The sequence below is a fragment of the Corvus moneduloides genome, chromosome 6 (assembly GCF_009650955.1).
Source record: "Corvus moneduloides isolate bCorMon1 chromosome 6, bCorMon1.pri, whole genome shotgun sequence".
Lineage (NCBI taxonomy): Eukaryota > Metazoa > Chordata > Aves > Passeriformes > Corvidae > Corvus > Corvus moneduloides.
In genome coordinates, this window is record NC_045481.1 from 34690819 (window position 1) to 34709706 (window position 18888).

Sequence of the window (18888 nt, forward strand, 5' to 3'; positions counted from 1 at the left end):
GGTGCTCTTTGAATATGCCTGCTTCCTTTAACATTCCCTACTTGCCAGCATCTTGTCTGGCTTTTATCTCTGGTTCTTCATTGTCAGGAAAAAGCACTTGACTCACAGTGTAGGGCCAGACACCAAGTCCTAGCAGCTTACAGCTTTAGCAGAGGAAGGATTGATTGTTCCAGGATGGATGATGGATACCAGAAAGCCTGAAGGTAGAAGGACATAAGAAGGATTCAATAAATGGGTGAAGTCTGAAGGGGAAGAGTGACTCTAACAGCAAAATATTGGAAAAGCTGCAGAAGACAATATCACTGACAGTGGGAAGTTATTAGAGTTAAAAGCTGCAATCAGGTTCTAAAGCCTGTCATTTAAAGGCTTCCACTTACATCCTGTTGCAGTTAGAGGCTGTGGATATGCTGGATTGGTCTGGAGAGCCCTTAAAATTAAGCTCAGTGTAGAAATCTCCAAAACACTGAAAAAACCATTTGAATAGCTGTGAGGTGTTGACATACAGCTCATGTATTAAAAAAAAATAAATTACTGAATGCCAGGGAAATTTCTCTAATTCATTTTTGGAGAAAAAATTTAGGGATTTGCTGTCCCAACTGATAAGAGTCTGCATGTTTGAATTCCTTGGTAGTTTGCTGGGCTGAGTCCCCTGTCCTAGCCTGAGGGACCCTTAGCTCTCCTACATTGCCTGCTTTCTGTCTGCTCTCCCTAGGACCTGGAAGAATGCCCAGCTGGGAGAAGCCATGATCGAGAGCCTGGAAGCTCAAGGACTACAGCTGGCCAAGGAGAAACAGGAATATTTAGGTAGGAAACTCTTGCTTTGAAAAGCCATAAAAGCCAAAATTGTAATTTTGCTTTTCCTGGAGTTGTCAGTGTGGTCAAGACAAGCAGCTACAGGTTTTCACTGGATGAAGCTTTTGAGTAGTCAGCAGCTGAAATTCAGGTCTGAAGGGAGTCAAAACATGCAAAAGTTAAGGCGGGATCTGGACATGTGTGTGGAGCGTGAAGGAGGAATGTGCTTTGGCCAACATGCTGCAGTCCTGCATGGCTCATCTGTACAAATATCTGCCACCCCTGAGATGTTTGGATGTGCTGGTTTCAGCTGCTCACAGGCAAACAGACAATACCTTTGTCTCCCAGAATCAGACAGCACTGATACTTCTGAGGCTGGTCACAGCTTTTCATGCATGAGTTTTCTTCACCTAGCTGGTGGGTTTTTTGGTCTTACTCTACTTCATCTCTGTGTTTACTCACACTGCTCATATTGGAAGTGGGAGCATTTACATGGGTTTGTTTGAGGTATCTAATGGCAGTGGCTAATTTGTCAGTGCTCTCTCTGTAGACAGTGGAGAAAGAACAATTGCTCCAGATGAATGTAAAATAATTTAGGTATGAAGAGAGGTAGGTTATGTTGTCAAATCCCCTATTTAGGAACCAGCCTCTGCATGGCCTGGTATCTTGGATGCTCTGACTGCCTTGGGAGGTCCGGTTATCTCTTCCCCACATTGCCTGTAGCAAGAGCCAAGGGGAGAGTAGCTGTTGTAACCCAGATGCCCTCTAAGAGCATTACCCAGGTCTAATAGACCTTCTGACCTAGGGGCTGCTGGTCAGAAGTGTGGGCCCAGTGACTTGTCTGGAGAGTTACCTTCTTTAAACAAGATAGCAGGAATTTGGGTGCTTCAGGTTGGTGATGCCTTGAGCAGGAGCTAATGGTATCTACTCCTAATAATCAAGCCACTGGAGGAGTCTTGAGGAGCTTTTTGCATTTCTGCATCCACACTGATCAGGGCTGATCTCACTATATGGTCTCACATGTAACAGTGATCATAACTCAAGTATGAAGGCATATTCACTCTGTCTATCTGAGCACCATTCACATATGCGAGGTGATGGATGGGCTCGTACATGAGGCAGGCAGGGAGAAGTGTTTCCACACCTGACAAAGGAAAAACAGGGGATCCTGAGAGGAGGACCTGAAGGAACAGAAACAGGATAAAAATTAGAAACAAGAAAGTTTCATCAAAACATTATTTTGCAACTACCAGCACAAACTAAAGGGCTTAAAAGACTAAAGAGGTCTTTAGTACAATTAAAAAAAAGGTGATGAAGGAATAGAGGAATACACATTCTGTGGCAAACAGGAGATATTTGGAATATAAAATATATTTTTCACTGGATTCTTTGGTCCATGACAAGAACATTCAGAACTGGTCAATTGTCATAGTTGTCTACTTTCTTTTGACAGGATCTGTCTACTTCTATATAAGAACTATCACTTCTGCCTCATTAGCCTTACCTTCAATGATCTGTGTCCATCCTGCAGTCAAGCTTTGAGGTCAGGCACTGTTGCTGGCAACTGGTCAAGGTTCTCTGGAGGAACACTGCTCTGGGGAATTTCTTGAATCCACACTGATTTACCTTCCACCCAGATGGGATCCAGGTTTCACAGCAGACATGGACTTTACAGAAGCCCATCAAGTCCAGGGCTTGCATTCCTGCTAGCAGTAGTAATCCTGCCAGCAGCAGTAACTTTGTCAGGTTCTCAGGGAAACCAGTAGCATCCCACTTGCCTGACATGAGGAAGATAAAAGTGCTGTGGTGAATCTGCCCCTGCTCCTGTGGCAGCCAGGTGGCAGAGCTGAGAGCTAAACCCGAGGCTTGGCCATGAGGAGCGTTTCTGTCTGGGTTCCTGTAAGCGTGGCTGGAAGCTGCCCAAGGCAGAGCCTCTGAGCTTGGAGCCTAGCACAGCACAGGTGCATCAGGCTGCAGGGTGAGGGCCAGAGCACAGCCTCTGCTGGGCGTGTGTGTCTTCAGTGCACCAGAGCAACTGATGCTGAGGGGAACTGCTCCGTACAGCAGCAGTTTTGTGGCTAAGTTAGGGATTGATTTCTGGGCTTGGCTGGGACACCCCAAGGTGACAATAGGGAGTTGGCAGTGCTGCCCAGAGGGTTAAGGAGGGGATGATGTGCTAGGCAGGTGAGGATGGGACACGGAGCTGCAGGAAAACTGACTGCTGCTACATGTTGTGTGACCCTCTGCACTCACTTGACCTTTCTATGCCTTGTTCCTTATCTGTGAAGCAGAGATAAGAATATTTTCCTGACTCAGCTAGAGGATGGTGAAGGTTGGTTCATTAATGTTCTTTAAGAACATTGAGAGGAAACCTTAGAAGGAGTACAAAGCAATATGGTTGTTTAGTTTATTAAGTTATTTGGCAGGAGGGAAGTTACAGAACGTCCCATTAGTGCCATCTCAGTCTTTGGAACCTCCCAGACAGATACATACAAAGGAATAGGGAATGCTGCATTTTCAAGCTTCAAAAAGTCAGCATTTCTTGTTTGTAAATATCCCGAGGATATAAAATGTTTTTCTCTGTGCTTGGACTTCTTTTGTGTGTTTGCAGATAAACTAATGGAAGAAACAGAAGAGCTATGTCTGCAGAGGGAGCAAAAAGAGGTGAGCTCATCACAAGCCAATTTCCTTCAACTGCCGTGTGGCAGGGCTGAGAGGTTGGGAGTTGTTGGTTTGAAGGCAAGTTCAGGGAGAGAGGCTTGTGGAGGCACAAGAGTCTCCAGCCAACCTCTGGGCCCTGTGGATGAAGAGAGGAATAAGATCTGTGTCATGAGATGGGTTGTGGAGGTGTATCCCTGCTCCCTTTCCCTGTTACTTTCCATGCAGTGGATTTGTGATTATGTCTCCAGGGGGACCAGGGAGGAAGATCAATCAAATGAAATTCATACTCACTGGATTGAATAACACAATTGTTACTTGACAGATTCAAGCAGATGGTGGCAATTAAGACCCATCTCCACAGTTAGAAAGCAAGTAAACAGATACTGTTCTAGTATAGGGATACTGTTGTGAGAAACAAGGAGCACAAAAAACCAGTGTGGTTTGTTCTTTGGACACAACAGAGATGGGAAGAATAAGAAATGTTGCACTAGGGAAAAATCAAGAGAGCACTCCCCTAGATGTGACTATTATACCTTAATTTACCTTGGAATAGAATGGTTTGGGTTGGAAGGGACCTTAAAGATCATCTCGTTCCAACCCCCCTGCCATGGGCAGGGAGAGACATCTGCTAGGCCAGGTTGCTTTATCAAGTTTATAATTGTTTTTCAAACTATTCCTAGCTTATAATTCCTTAATATAATAAAAGTAGCACATCCTCATGCTTACACCAAATCTCTACTGATTCTTAGAGCACCATCATAAAGTCACAGCAAGACAGCTGTGCAAGTGGATCATCCCGTTATGCTGTAGGCAAGTTTGCATGGATATAGACCACCATGTTACAACCTCGCAAAGTGCCTCGTGCTCTTCTCCAGCTAATCCAAAATGACTGTTGCTTCTCCTTAGGAAAAGATGGCAATGCTGACCTAGGCTTCTTAGGCCTATTTTTTCTTGCATACATTTCTGGAGAGCTAAAATCCAAAAGTGGCTTGGACACTTGCTTAGGGCTAAGCAACTTCTGCCTTTGCAGAGAGACATCTCCCTCTGGTGGGGTAGCCTGCTGCACAGCCACAGGGAGGGAAATGAGCTTGTCTGAAGATCCTGGAACAAATCTCTGCCCTTCCAAAGGCATGCACAGTAACTCCATTGCCCACGAAGAGCAGATGGCACTGGGCTCGTTTGAAGGAGTTTGATGTTGTGAAGGACTGAATGTAGAGCTCACTGAACTGTGGTTTCACCCTCTTGGGAGCCTGAAGGCTTCAGAGTAGTATGTTGGGAAAGCAGCTTGAACCATGTACCTGCACTATGGAGCAAGGGTCTTACCATGAATTTATCCAGTGCCAGCACTGTTTTGTGACTGGCATGGGCCTGTTGCAGGAGTTCTGCACAGCAGCTCTGGCTGCAAGGGGACCTGACAGGAGAGGGACCCTTGCTGAATTTTGGTCCTGTCTTTCTCCATCTGCAGTAGGTCTCAGTAGAACTGCTTTCTCTAGACTAGGGGAGGAGACTGTTTCACTGCGTGAAGGACAGCTTGTGGTATTTGGTGCTCTCTCAGCATGGTTTTATCAGCACAAAGATAGTGATGGGCTGATTAAACTGTGCAACTTTAACTGAATGGTTTGTTTTCCTGCCCCAGTGGGGAGTGGGAAGAAAGGCTGAGCTGGCAAATGTACCACACTTCAGGCACAGCAGTTCTGGGGCTGCCGCATTCTGGGGCTGTTTGGCTTTTCTATACCTGCACGTGTGGGTGCCTGAAAATGGTACATACAAGTGAGTCCAGCATTCGCAGGGAGTTTTGGACCTTCCATCTATATGTGGCTGAGCTGACCTGTGCTGGGAGCATGTCTGGGACTTCCAGGTGCTTGGTAACCTGGCTGGGACTTCTGGATGTCTGAAAATCCTCAGCCAACCTCAAATCCTTCTAATCGCCCTAGACAAAAGTGTGGTGAAATCAGACACCCTGTAGCTCTACACAGCTTGGGTTAAATGCCATGTTAAAAGTCCCAGGCATTGTTAACAGCCTCTCCTAACTGTGTTGGCTGAGCACATTCCTGTCTTCTCTTTTGGAGCAGGAACTTGAGCGTCTGAACCAGATCCTGGAAGCAGAGAAGCAGCGTTTTGAAGAGGTGGTTCGGGAGCTGCGGCTGGAGCAGGAGGAGATCAGACGGTACAGCAGCAGGGCAGGAAAAGGACACAAACAAACACACCGGGCAAAAGTGCTGCTGTGGTGGTGAAGCAAAACAGTCTGTAAAATCCACCTATTTTGTGCATGTAGGAAGGAGATGGTACATTGACCTAAACAGGAATGGTTGTGGGCTCTTTACCTGCATTTGCTATTGCTTGTGTGACCAATAGAATACAGCTTAGTTTCATTTTGCACTCAGGCCTCCAGCAATTTAATTTCAAAGGGCTGGGACACAAGCAACACCCAGATTAGTTGGGGTAGCATGGCAATGGACAGGTGCAAGATAGGATTTCAGAGAGGCAATTAGCTCAATTGACTGAGCAGCCATGTGCGGTCCAGACACCTGGATCTGAATTTCCACCATCAGCTGAATCACAATGGGTGTATGATATTGCCTCACCGAGACTAGTTTTGTCATTTTAAACGTTAACTATGAAAAATATGAGCAGCAAATGTATTTAGAAAGAGAAGGATCCAAGTGCTTTGCCCTGAGTGTTGAAAGGGCATTTTTTGCTATGGTCCTCGGTTTTTTCCCCCTTTTTTCTCCCTAAATAACATCTCAGAAAAGCCAGTGTGATTTTGCAAACCATTTTTGTTCTCATAGGCTCTGCTTAGATGTGGCTGCCCTGTCTGAGCTCTTTCAGTTGCAACCATGGCTCTGCCCTTGCTGGAGAAGCACAGTAACTGTTGGGGTGGGTTTGATGATCAGGAGGCACAATGAAGTTCCTGGACACCTGTAGTGTGTCCAAGGCAGGATGTGATGCTTCCAAGCAAACTCCTGGCTCTCCAGGACTGGCTGTACCAACTGATGGTTGCAGGTCCTGCACCAGAGACCCACAGCCTGCATGGCCTGGGCGCGGTCTGGGCACAGTCTGTGGGGCGATTGTTCCCCTGCAATAGCTGTCACCCTTTTTGCTTCTTTAGGGAGCTGGAGCTCACAGCCCGCTCCCTTAAAGGAGTGGAGGAAGAAAAGAAAGAGTTGCGAAGCCTGACACAGTCCTTACAGAACACCCTAGAGGTGAGTGACCACTCCTCCCCTCTGAGTGACAGCATTTTGGTCTGAAAGCAATGCTATCCCATGGAATGAATCCAACATCTGCTAATGCCAGAGTTGAAGTGCTGTACAGATGAACAGGCTCATTTGGTAGCTGATATGAACACCAAAATCCCCTGCAGAAAAGGATGAGAAATGACATAGAGCACAGCTGAATCAAAATTTTCTCAGCAGTACCAAGTGATAATGGTGGTAGGACAATAACCATAATATAAGTTGCAGTTTGGGAAGCTTAGGTGGAACACTAGGGAGAGAATTTTCACCAGATGGGCAGGCAGGCAGTAGGAGAGGCTGAGGAACCTTCATCGTGGACTGTTTTCAGACTGTAGACAGCCACAGCTGCCCATATCCTGCTGTGCTGACAGACTGGCTCTGAACAGCAGGCTGGACAAGAGCCTACTGGACCTCCTGACTGTCTGGTAGAATTTGAAGCAGCAGAGGGGCATTCTTTGTTCACAGAAGGGAGCATGATTCCCGAGGAAATAATGTACTACATGGAAATCTAGGAAACAGTGTCTTGAGGTATTAAAATCTTTCCTTACTGGTGGATTTGTGGAAAGTGTCTTTTCTAGATGTATATTTGTGAAATTTCCACACAGTTGGCATTCTGAAGCTGCAAGGTCATCCTTAATGTTTGTGTCAGATCCTGCAAGTTTGTCCAAAAATCTGTTCCTTTGGGCTCTTCTCATTGCCTGCAGTTATGGGTATGAAGAAAAGAACTGGAAAGCTATGGAAGTACCATTCCTGCCCTAACTGCACACTGAACACTTCACAGGCAAACAGCATGCTGTGTCCTATTGCCTGCAGTTAGAAGTACCACAGAGGGGGTGCCTCCAGTTCCCACTAAGGAGCAAGCCGAGCAGGGAAGGCATGGAAGCTGCATCTGTGATGCAGCAGGGAAGCACAAGGTTCCAGTCCCTGAGCTGTGTCCTTACTAGCATAACACATCAAAGGAGCCTGCTGGTTCACCCCTTCGTAGCGAAGGCTATGGTGGAGGCTTGCTCCCCATGAAGCAGGTATGAAATGAAACCCAAATTTTATTATTCCTGTGTTTAACCTGAGTGAGGCATGTGGATGTAAGGACGGAGGGACTCAGTAAGGAAGAACCAGGCAGGAACAGGAGCAGAAATGTTAGACTTGGCTGATATTCACAATCTCTGTCCTTCTTCAAGGAGCTCTCCCTGGAAAAACAACAAATGCTGGAGATGCTGGAAGAAAATGAGAGCCAGGTCCCGCCTCCAACCAGCCCCAGCAAGGAGCAAAGTCCCATCTGGGGACTGCACTGCAGCCTGCGACAGATTGAAGAGAAGATGCAGCAACTTCTGCAGGAGAAACTCCTGGCAGAGAAAAGGTGAAGTGGGGAAAGAGGGCACTTCTGCTCAGGCTTAGTGGTGCCAAATGACGTGACTGTCTGCTGACTTGCTTTTTGGTTGCCAGCACTAGACAAGTTCGGAAGCTTGTCTGGTTCCCGTGGCAGGAGTTCAGGTTACAAATGCTTCAAAGGAGACAGAGTGAGGCAGGGCAGCTGAACTTGCTCCCAGTTGGGCCTGCTCCTTTGAAACCAGGACCTGGGCATGTGAAGGTGTTCGTGGCCTGTCCATAAGGAGTGTTTGGTGCTCCTGGGCCTCATCTGGGAGCTGAGAATGTTCCATTCAAGAACTGTGCACCTGGCTTTCTCCAGCAATGTCTGTGTTGTTGGAGTGGAGCACACAGCACTGCTGTTAGCATCTCTCTGCTCTGGGCAGTAAGGTAGTTAAACACGCCCCACCACGATACTGATCTCCTTTCCTTCCTGTGAGCTGTGTTGGGGTGGGAATGTTCATCTTTCTTTGCTGTGCCATGCACCAGGATGAAGGAGAATGAGGAGCGGTCCCGAGCACTGGAGGAGGAGCGGGAGTTTTACTCTTCCCAGTCGCAAGCGCTGCAGAACTCGCTCTCGGAGCTGACTGCAGAGAAACAGCAGGCAGAGAGAGACCTGAAGGTATCCCCAGCATATGTTGCATATTGATGTCCCTGGGCCCAGAGCACTCCCATTTTCCCTTTCACTTCATTCCCTATCAAGCCAAACTCTTGGTTTTATTTAGTTTTCACATTGTGGTCACAAATCCTCATTAGCTGTGCTTCATATTGCCAACCGTATCTTGGGTTGCATCCAGAGCAGCGTGGGCAGCAGGGTGAGGGAGGGGATTCTGCCCCTCTGCTCTGCTCTGGTGAGACCCCACCTGCAGTGCTGCATCCAGCTCTGGAGGGACATCAACCTGTTGGAGTGAGCCCAGAGGAGGACCACCAAGGTGCTTGGAGGGCTGGAGCACCTCTCCTGTGAAGACAGGCTGAGAGACTCAGGGCTGTTTGGCCTAGAGAAGAGAAGGCTCTGAGAAGGAAACCTTCTAGCACTTCCAGTGCCTAAAGGTGTCGACGAGAGCTGGAGAGGGAATTTTTACAAGGGCATGTAGTGATAAGGCAGGTGAGATTGTCTTCAAACTGAAAGAGGAGAGGTTTAGATTAGGTATTAGAAAGAAATTCTTTACTGTGAGGGTGGTGAGGCATTGAAACAAGTTGCTCAGAGAAGTTGTGGGTATTCTGTCCCTGGAAGTGTTCAGGACTGGGTTGGATGGAGCTCTGAGCAACCTGGTCTAGTGAAAATTATCCCTGCCCATGGCCGAGGGGTTGGAATGAGATGATCTTTAAGGTCCCTTTCTACCCAAAGCACTATGATATCATGGTAGCACATGAAATTGCCATCTTATATCTACGTAGCACTACTATTTATTTTTGTATTCTGAAGCCTGATTAATCCATTCAGTACAAGTCTTTTATTTGCTACTGTGAAAGCATAATCTATAGATGGAGGGAATAAAAAAAAAGTAAAAGAGGAAAGTAGACACAATAAAGAATAAAGATGATTTCAAAGAAGTGCTAATGTGGACATTGCAGAACTGAGCAGACATCTTCCCTTCTCACTTGTGCTCAGAAAACCAACCTTAAGACTTTTTGATCTTCAGTAACCTCTGCAGGAACTTGGGTTCAAAAGCGGAGGAATTCAGCTGAGGGACCAGCCCTCCTTCGTAACAGACAATACATTAATCTATGCAAAGGTAACTGGACAAAGTATGATATTTTATTTAAATCGAAATAATGTAAAGGTTATGTTAATAATTGGCTGTTTGACACTCAACCTCCTTATACAAATATTTTGTCCAAAAAAACCTCCTGCGTGATTCTTTTTCCTGCACCTCCAATATTTTCTTATCCTGTAACCTTCTACTTGGCCAAAGTAAAGCTAAGTTGACCTAAGCTGTGTAGTCTTTCTCCTTTGCTAAACTAGTACTGTATTTCTAACTTCTCTTGTATTTTGTTTCTGAAACTAAGCACTGTACACCCATTTGTGGGAATTGACTGCCTTTATCTCAAGTCTGTCTCAGCTGGAATGGTGTCCTTCTGTTCCTGCTCAGCTGCAAGTACTTGCATTAGCACAAATTCATGTGTTAAAATACCATCTCTGATTCCATATGGTTTATATAATGGGAGGAAAACTGTGAAAAATGAAGTCAGAGTAAAGGAGAATTACTAAAATAGTCTGGACTTCAGATGCTGTCTGAAGACATGAGGAACAACTTTTATGTTGCCTTGCAATATTTCTAGGATTTCCATCACTGTTGTCCTTTCATTTTCATCCATGGCAAGTCCCTCACAGACCTTGTGAGTTACCAGGATGATTACTGAGAAACAAGCTGGTTTTCAGTTCTTATTTTCTTCCTCAGGCTGAGGTGAAGGTACGTATGGATCTGGAGAAGAGACTGAGAGAAGCTGAGGAAGCATTGCAGAGTTTGGAGCAAGGCCTAAATTCTCTGGATTGCAACAAGGAGAAAGAGAAGAAGATGAAAGCAGATGTCAGTAATTTGAGAAGTAAGTTAGTCATCCATCCTCTCTACTGATGAGCAAATTCAAGAGAGGAAATACTTCTACCCATTTTCCCAGACACTAAAAGAAGATTCCAAATTAGCAAAGTTGCACACAGTGTGGTCTCCCAACTTCCTGTACCTCCACCACACCTCCCCTTTGAGGAGCCATAATGTGCTATGCAGGTAATTGGTGTTTTGCCCTCAAAGGAGGTTGAAATTATTCCAGCCTTCTCTGTTGGGTGGAAGACAAACCTAGAGATGAGCAAATACTTCCCAAAATGTCAAACAGGGAAGCTGAGGCAAACAGCTTCAGGGAAACTGACTACTGACTAGGTCTGAGTTATAAGGGGTCCTCTGATTCCCCTTAAGGCTTTATTTTCTCAGCCTTGATTACAAAAATATTACCAGTTTGAGGCCCATGGTTGCTGTAGCAATGCGCTGATAGGTGACCCAGAAGGTGAAGTTTGGATCTTTAGTCAGAGCTGAATCACAGCATCAGCCCAGCACTGCAGTCCATGGGTCAGGTGTAAGAGTCATGTTCCTCACAGGTTATCCCTGTTTCTTTGCCTTTGTTTGTTTGTTTGTTTGGGTTGAGTCTTTTTGGGTTCTCTTGGGGGACATTAGCCTGGCATTTGGCTTGAGTCAGGCTTGGGAACTGACATTAGCAGCTTCAGTTGAGTGAAGTCTGGCTTGTTTTCCATGCTCAAAATAGTACAGGGAATACAGGGAGAGTACAGGGAGAGTGGTTATGAAGATGCTGTGTCTGTACAGTTAAGGCTTCATTTTCAGTGAAGGCTGGATGTACTGGGCCAATACAGAGAAGTCAAAAAGTCCTGTGGTATTCTGAGTACTCTTAGGTAAATAGGGATAAATACATGTATAAATGGTTTTATATCTATTCACATACTTATAATTTATATATATTTAAATAAAACAAGTATTATTTGGTAGTTTCTACATAGGATTTCTAAACTGAGAAAAACAGGCATCATTCTGAACTTCATCCCACTGGCTCAGAGCCATGGTAAGAAAACAGAGTTAAGTGGATATGCTGAGCTCAGCATTCAAGTAGATTTTCACAGGGCATAAGTGAGTAACTGGTACTGAATGTCTTCTGCTATTTCCAGCCGTGGATTTTGGGGGATGTTTTCTTCAAAAGAGTAAAAATGTACTGATGAGCAGAGTACTAGAGAAAATAAGGGACCAGCAATGTTTCCCTTAACATTAGTCCCAGTACAGATTGCCTCAGTCCTTCCAAGTGGTTCCTGCAGCTCTGCTCTGCCCTTTATAGAAGAGTTTGGGCACATTAGCACATGATGAGCAAGGGACCAGCAACAGGCAGGAGAACAGCAAGACTGGAATGGCAGAATAGATGCTGGTCAGACCACAAGAGGGGAAATGGCCCAGGAAAAGCAGTTTGTGTGGCAGATCAGGGCAGAATAACGTCAGAGTTTGAACATGGGGCTTTTCTTGGAGCCTGTAACATACATAACTATGTGCTAGTATTTGCTATGCTATTAAGAAATCCCTTATGATGTATGGCCTGGACATGTGTGCCTGTGCTGGTGTTGCCAACACCTTCCCTTCCAAGTTAGGCTTGACTGGTTTTAGAAGTCCTTCAAAGAAAGTATGATGAGCAAGGCTTCAGAGTCGAAAAGTTCATCACATTTTGGCAGTTGAATCATGAGCAGTTGTGGGAATTACTGATGTGGAATAGATGGCTGCAGTTCCTTCTAAAATTTGAGGATACATTTGTTGGGAACTGGAGGTTTTTGTCACTTAGAAAATGTTCATTCTGATGATATTCTGGAGCTTGTTGTTCATGAAGGTCATCATTACCTGGCTCAGCCCATCAACAAGTGCAGTCCCTTGTGACTGGTTCATTGCATGGAGTGTCTGTCCCATCACTCTCACGGTGGTGTTCTCTCCCCAGAGTTCTTTGAAGAGTGCATCCGCAACGCTGAGCTGGAGGCCAAGATGCCTGTGATCATGAAGAACTCCGTGTACATCCACAAGGCTGCCACTCGCCGCATAAAGAGCTGCCGCTTCCGCTGCCGGAGAACCAGCGCTTCATGGAACGACAGTAGGTATTGGGCAGCCTTCTGCTTTATATCCTGCAGGAGCAGGTATGTGCAGATGGGGCTGACAGAGCAGTAAAGCCTGCAAATGTTGTTTGTATTTCATGTTCCTTAGTAGCAGAATGGAGCTACAGCACTACTTGGAGCTTCCTTTCTCAGAGAGCAGGCACTGAGCCTGTGTAATTGTTGCCCATTTCTTTATATATGTTGAAAGCTAAACTTCTGTGATGGTCCTGGGCCCTTAAAAAAACCATACTTAAATATGACTTCATCAGAATGCCTAATCACAGACTGAGTTAGGCTCAGTCATGTTGGTCACATGGCTCGTGAACTCTAGTGAGGCTTTATCTTCAGTATGTGTCCCTGATGGAGAGTGCTGACCTTTCTGTGCTGTTCTTGTTTCAGTGAAACAGTCCCAGTCCTTCATCTTCTCGCATGCAGAAGCTGAAAACATTGAGGAGCTGAAAGAAGCAGCCAAAAGACTGAGCCGAGACCAGCGCTTTAGGAAAACTATCTATCAAATCATGAGGTCGCAAAAGGATTCTGCTTCAGGGGACAAAAAGTGACTCTTCTTGGGAGGGGGCTTCTGAGATCAACTTGCCATTCAGCTCCACAAAAGTTACAGCCTTGGGCACTAGGCTCAGAAGGGAGGTTTGGCATTTGGTGGGGAAGGTGGAGGAGAGCTGTGTGTAGGCAATCCCTTCAGTTATTGGCTTTGCTTTAGTTTGAGTGCTCCCTGTACTTGGCAGACCTTCTCTGCTGATCACTCCAGACCCGTTTGCTTCAGCTGCTTACATTAAGCCACATTTTGCCAAGATGCCACAGTCAGTGTTAGAGTGAACCAGAGACCGTAGTTTAGGAAGTGCCTCTTCTTTCCTTGCCTGTCTAGTCTGTCTGCCAAACACCAAGTGCTTCTGAGGAAGCCTTTAGCAGCCTATGTTCCAGCTAGTGTAATCTCCTCAGCTGAACAGAGCTCACCCTGCTCTGCCTGATCCTCTCTAGGAGATGGCTCGCTGCACACCCTCAGTCCATCACCGCTTTGGAGGGGCACATTTCCTGAAGACTGCACCAGTCCCAGCCTCCCAAGCACAGGTTAAAGTATCGAACACAAGGGCAAACTTTTTGTCTTGATGCTACATCATTTCAAGCCAACAGCAGCAACACAAGGTGAAGACAACAGGAGGATGCTGTGGATTTGGGTCCAAGGAGGATCATGTACAGAGAAGAGCTTATAGGTAACACAGTGGCATAGATGCAAGCTGGAGGGGGGGTTGTGTTGTGTTGACAGAACATTCCGGGGCCACCTTTGCACATTTTTTGCACATCTAGCTGTGTCAGAACAGGGGAATATGTCCTAGGGAAGGTGTTATCTGCTGGCTATTTATTCATCAGCGTGAAGAAGCCTGTGACTCAATTCTGATGCCTTCCTCAACACCTCTGTAAAACAAGTTAGAGGGCAGGAGGGTGAGGACTGTCCAGCAACAAAACCCACGACCACTTATAGAATTAAACAACGTCAGCAGCAAGCTGTCAGGGCTGTGGAAGTGGAGGAAGTCATCTCTGTATGTGCTGCAGTGAATAGCCTGTCACTGAGGCTTTGCACTGCTCTCTACCAGTCCTCTTAATTGCAATCCAGGCTGTCTTGGTCAAACTGGGACCTCTGTCAAGTCAAAGCTGGATCGGGAGCAGTGCTGTGAACAGCCTGTTAGAGGAGAGCTTTTCACCAGCCTCTGAGCCCTCCCAATTGCTCACCACGTGCTTATCGAATGGGAGAATTTGCCCTGCATGTGGTCATCTTGTGTGGTACAGGAGAGGAGTCACTTTGTTGTGGAACCCCTTGCAGCCTCTCCCACCTATTTAAGTGAGCAGCTGGCTAACAATTACCCATGCACTGCCTGGTGCTTACAGAGCACAGGATAAGCACACTCAGAGTGACGTCCTGTTTTCTCCTGTGTATTAATTGGGAAATAAAGAAATAGACAATACAAAGGTGAATAAAGTTAGCAGCAGAAGTACAGTTAGAGGGTCTTAAAGTGCAGATTTACTGTACCTTTCATGGCATCAGGACTCCTGGGTATTGTGCATGTCCAGTGACACACGGGTAGTTGCTTGCTACTGTCCCATTCGGATTGTGACAGTGTCCACTCACAGCCTTTGGCTTCTGGTCACCTACATAATTCCCTACCACTTTAGTGTTGTTCCTAGGGAGAAGTCTAGGATGAGGCTGGGAAGCAAGCCCTGGCTTACCAGCCAGCACAAGGGATTGGTGCTGGGTGGAGGAGCATCCTGTGACGGTGTGATGCTCCTGGATGGAATCACTCTGGTGTGACCAGAGGAAAAGCTTTGAAAGCACAGACGGTACTTCCCATTTCAAGCAGTTACTGACTAATAACCTTCTGCCAGACATTGGGAGGTTTCATCCAATCAGGGGATCCAGTTGTGGAGGGTGATGTTTTTGTGATAACAGGCGATAAGCTAGGAGAAGATTATTTCCATCCTTCCTTAGCATACTTGATCCTTCTGTGGTTTATCTACTTGTGTTTATACACTAGAAAGCTGCAAATGAATTCTTGCTCCTACAAGGCTGAAGGGCTGTGATAAAGCAATACAGAAATGGTTTTTCCCTTTTTGCTGTTCCCAAACAATCTCTAGCTATTTTCCAGTTACAAGGTCTATATTATGTGATGCTGGAATGGATGGAATAAAGGATAGCTAGGGAATGTATCTGTAATTCAGGCAGTTAGGAGAATCACCCTGTGGCCTGCAAATACAGCATTTTTGTTCTATTATCATCACAGCCACAATATCAGACTCTTCAGAAGTATTGTATGCAGGAGGTAGCCACATCAGGTCTTCCTTTACTGTGCATATTGACAGCAATAAATAAAAGTTATGCTGACACTAGAATGAATTCCCGTGTGTTCTTGATACACTGTCACCAAAATGACATTAAATTGTCTCTGCAGGAGTTCAATTGTGACACTCTCATTTACTTCCAGCGCAGTTCCTCCGCTTCACTGAGTTGTGTTACGTGCTAAACATCACCTCTCAGAAGGACTGGCTGTATGTAAAAAGCTGTCACCCTTGCTACCCACTTCCACTTTTACATTGTGTATAAAATTAAAGCAGAATCTCAAGAAAGCTCCCACTTGCTTACCTGAAGACAGTGAACAACTCTGTGGGTAACCAGCAAGATGTGCTCCGGGCCACCTGTGAGGAGGTGCTTTCCTTCAGTCATTCCCTGCTGCATAGGAATCTACTGCCCTGTAATTTCCCTGGCAGAGTCAGCACGGAGCTGTGTCTGTGCACCACAGCATCCTCATTAAGTGACTGTCTCCTTTCAAAGGACACAGAAATTACTGATTTCAATGTTCTCTGTGTATTTTTAACGCAATGCAGTACCAGGAAGATGGCTTAAGGGAGCAACTCACCTCTGTTCAAATAACCTCCACCAGTAATCCTAGATTGTTTTCTCCTGCTGGGAAAACTAGGAACGAGGTAATAACTTCCTCCACGGAGGAGAGTTCTCTAACTTGTTCTCTTGTGTCTGAGGATAGAAGAAAATGTAGGATGGTTTGCACCTTTAAGGTTTCACTTCAGGAGTTGCAGAACAGCTAGACTGGCTCTGAAAAGCCCGTGGCCATTCTTCCACCACCTCCACCTTCTGGGTAATAGCTGGGAACTTCTTTGCCCTCTGAAGACTTTCCCTGTTGTTCCTGTCAGAGACACTGCCAAATGTAAAGCCCGCTGATTCTCCTCTGCATTGTCTTGGCTACTTTCACAATGTGAAGGATGGCTCCTGTTAAAGGTTCAATTAACTGGTTTAAGGGTTAACATCATTCTCCATGCAAGATGCACGGATGTTTCAGTCCCTAGTGAAGAAGCGTGGTTCCTGCTGAAGGACAGGGGTTTCGCAGCTCCCCTGGTGCCCACTGCCCCAAGGCTTTGCTCTTGCACAGAAGTAAATGGCAGAGAAAGGAAGGCAGCCCTAGCCCTGCTGCCCTCAATCTGTGCTGCCTCTAAAGCAGAGGAAGTGGATAAGAAATGGAAATTGCCCTTGGGGTCAGAAGTCAATAATAAAGGGTAAATGGTTGCTGGTGCGTGTTGTGCATTGCTGTGCATGGCACACAAGTGACACAGGCTGGTAGCAGTTTTCAGCTACAAAGTATGGCTTTTTTTTTAGCTCCAGATAGTAGGTAGGCTTTCTGCTTAGGACTTAGTGTAATATTAGTGTATCTCTATGGAAATAAGATGAGAGATTTCCATGGGAACAGCCTGTTTTGAATAGTTTTCAGTGCAGTCACTTTTTGTGGTTCTTAGAGGGACAGAAGCTGGCTCATGTTGTATCTAAGGAGGAGTTTGCACCCAGGAAAGTGACCATGCTCTAAAAGTCTTGTCCAAGGCAGGGGCTTGCCTGGACACTCGGTGCTCCTTGGTGCTGGTGTGCCTCTGAAGCACACATTAATTCTGGCATCTTCTTCCTCATGCACAAGGACAACTCTGCAGTTTTTCACCTAGTCCGTGTACCATTTTTTACCCACCTAGTCTGAGCAGGACTTTGAAAGGGTGAAACGACCAAGCCAGAGGAATTGTGTAGTGAGTCACCTGAGAGCTGGGTCTGAGGTGGCCTGTTGGGGTGATGGTCACTGTGAGTTCAGCCACTGCATATGGTTTGTTGAACAACCTGCAGTGTCTTTCTGTGCATTAACATCCCTTTTCTGTATTAAGTAACACTTACTTCTTACTGCAAGCTTAACCCCATAGCCAAAACGCAGAAAGATCCAACGGAGTACTCACTCAGGTCTGTGAGTCCTTCCTGCTCTGCAGGATACACTGTAGTGCTTGAACCAGCATACAGATTTTGGAGTTTTTTCAATGTTGGCAGATCTGGCACTTTAGAGGAAGAAAAATGATAAAGGCTGTTTTGTGGGGGTAACAAAGGCACCTTTTGCTAACTCAGAGGTGTTGCAATAAATAGCAAGGTCATGTGCTCTTATTTTGCTGTATCCTGAAAAGTGCAAACTTTGCATTCCTTAAAATACTGAGTGAACTCTGCTTACCCTTGAGTTCTTCTTGACTGCACCCCTGCCTCAAACCTCTCTGTGGAAACCACCCAAGAGTGGAGGAATATGTCCTCTCCTAGAGCTGCTCTTCTCATTGGTTTCTTCATCATTAATTCTGGGATGGGAGAAAGCTCCTGTTTTCCTGTTCCTCCACACATCAGTGGCTGCCCACAGGAGATGCAGCCCCTGCCTCTCCAACATGAGGAAAACAGGTTCTGTGTTTTGTTGTGGGGTTTTTTTTCTAAGTTCTGCAAAACAGGAATTAATATTTTTGGCATTTCTGTGTTAATAAGGAGGCTCGAAAACAAGCTGTTTTGGTGGGTGTGAGAAAACTGACTTCCTGCAGTGGAGTTAGGCCCTGCTCAAAAGAGGTGTTGGATCTCAGCCTTGATGGCATATGGCTGGAGGCTTGTGTCAGTCACTGCTGAAAGCACGGCCACGACCAGGGCAACAGCATATTTGGCAGAACTCTGTCTTTGGGACAGTTCACAAAGCACTCAAGGTCCCTGGGTAGCAGAGATGGGCTGTGCTTTTAGGTGCACTAATCTTACCAGCAATAAAAATGACAGAGCAAGAAGGTGGGAATGCTGTGGCTTTTGTAGCAAAGTAGAGGAGCAGGCTTTTAATGCAAAGATTGCCAGAGATTGATGGGATTGTAACTTGCCTGGGAGTAGCCACTGTTTTAATTTCTCCTTTTCTTTCCTGATCCTGCCAAAGGCTCACCACATATGCTTGTTGCAGGTGACGGGAAGGTGAGGAGGCTTCAAGAGGAATGAGATTGAAAGCAGGTGTGACTAAAAGCTGGAGCACTGCCAACCTTCAGTGGGTGTGTTTCAAAAACAAAGTGTGTGGTATGGCAAGCGCATTTCCATGACCTAAAGACAGCTGTTCGATTTCCTGGTAAGCAAAAAGCTTACTGAGTCCAAGCAAGGGGTCCAGCCCCAGGTGCTCAGAGAAAAGGGGTCTGCAGCTAAGGCCTCTTCTCTCTCCCCAGTTTAGATGAGGCATGCCCTGTGCTGCAGGAATATGATCCCTGTGATGCAGGGACGTGGCCTACAGTTATTCTTTGTGGGTAGCTGTGTTTATGCAGAGGCTGCTCAGGGGAGCAGAAGTCAATCTTTTGGTGCTGGAAAGGTTTTGGGTATCTAAACAC

General features: G+C 46.0%; 1 protein-coding gene across 4 annotated transcripts in view; it reads left to right on the forward strand.

The window, feature by feature from the left end:
* The window catches only part of PLEKHD1 (pleckstrin homology and coiled-coil domain containing D1), a 38623-nt gene extending 23044 nt beyond the window's left edge, over positions 1 to 15579 (forward strand). For 3 of the 4 annotated variants that reach the window (XM_032112123.1, XM_032112124.1, XM_032112127.1), the window contains 9 exons: positions 713 to 804; positions 3404 to 3456; positions 5526 to 5620; positions 6563 to 6656; positions 7865 to 8043; positions 8541 to 8673; positions 10454 to 10598; positions 12528 to 12677; positions 13078 to 15579. In XM_032112123.1, the coding sequence (XP_031968014.1) occupies positions 713 to 804; positions 3404 to 3456; positions 5526 to 5620; positions 6563 to 6656; positions 7865 to 8043; positions 8541 to 8673; positions 10454 to 10598; positions 12528 to 12677; positions 13078 to 13238 (1102 nt within the window). In that variant the 3' untranslated portion in view covers positions 13239 to 15579. Of the gene's footprint in view, positions 1 to 712; positions 805 to 3403; positions 3457 to 5525; positions 5621 to 6562; positions 6657 to 7864; positions 8044 to 8540; positions 8674 to 10453; positions 10599 to 12527; positions 12682 to 13077 lie in introns of all 4 variants that reach the window. The other variant, XM_032112125.1, reaches the window with a different exon arrangement.
* The last annotated feature ends 3309 nt before the right edge of the window (positions 15580 to 18888 follow it).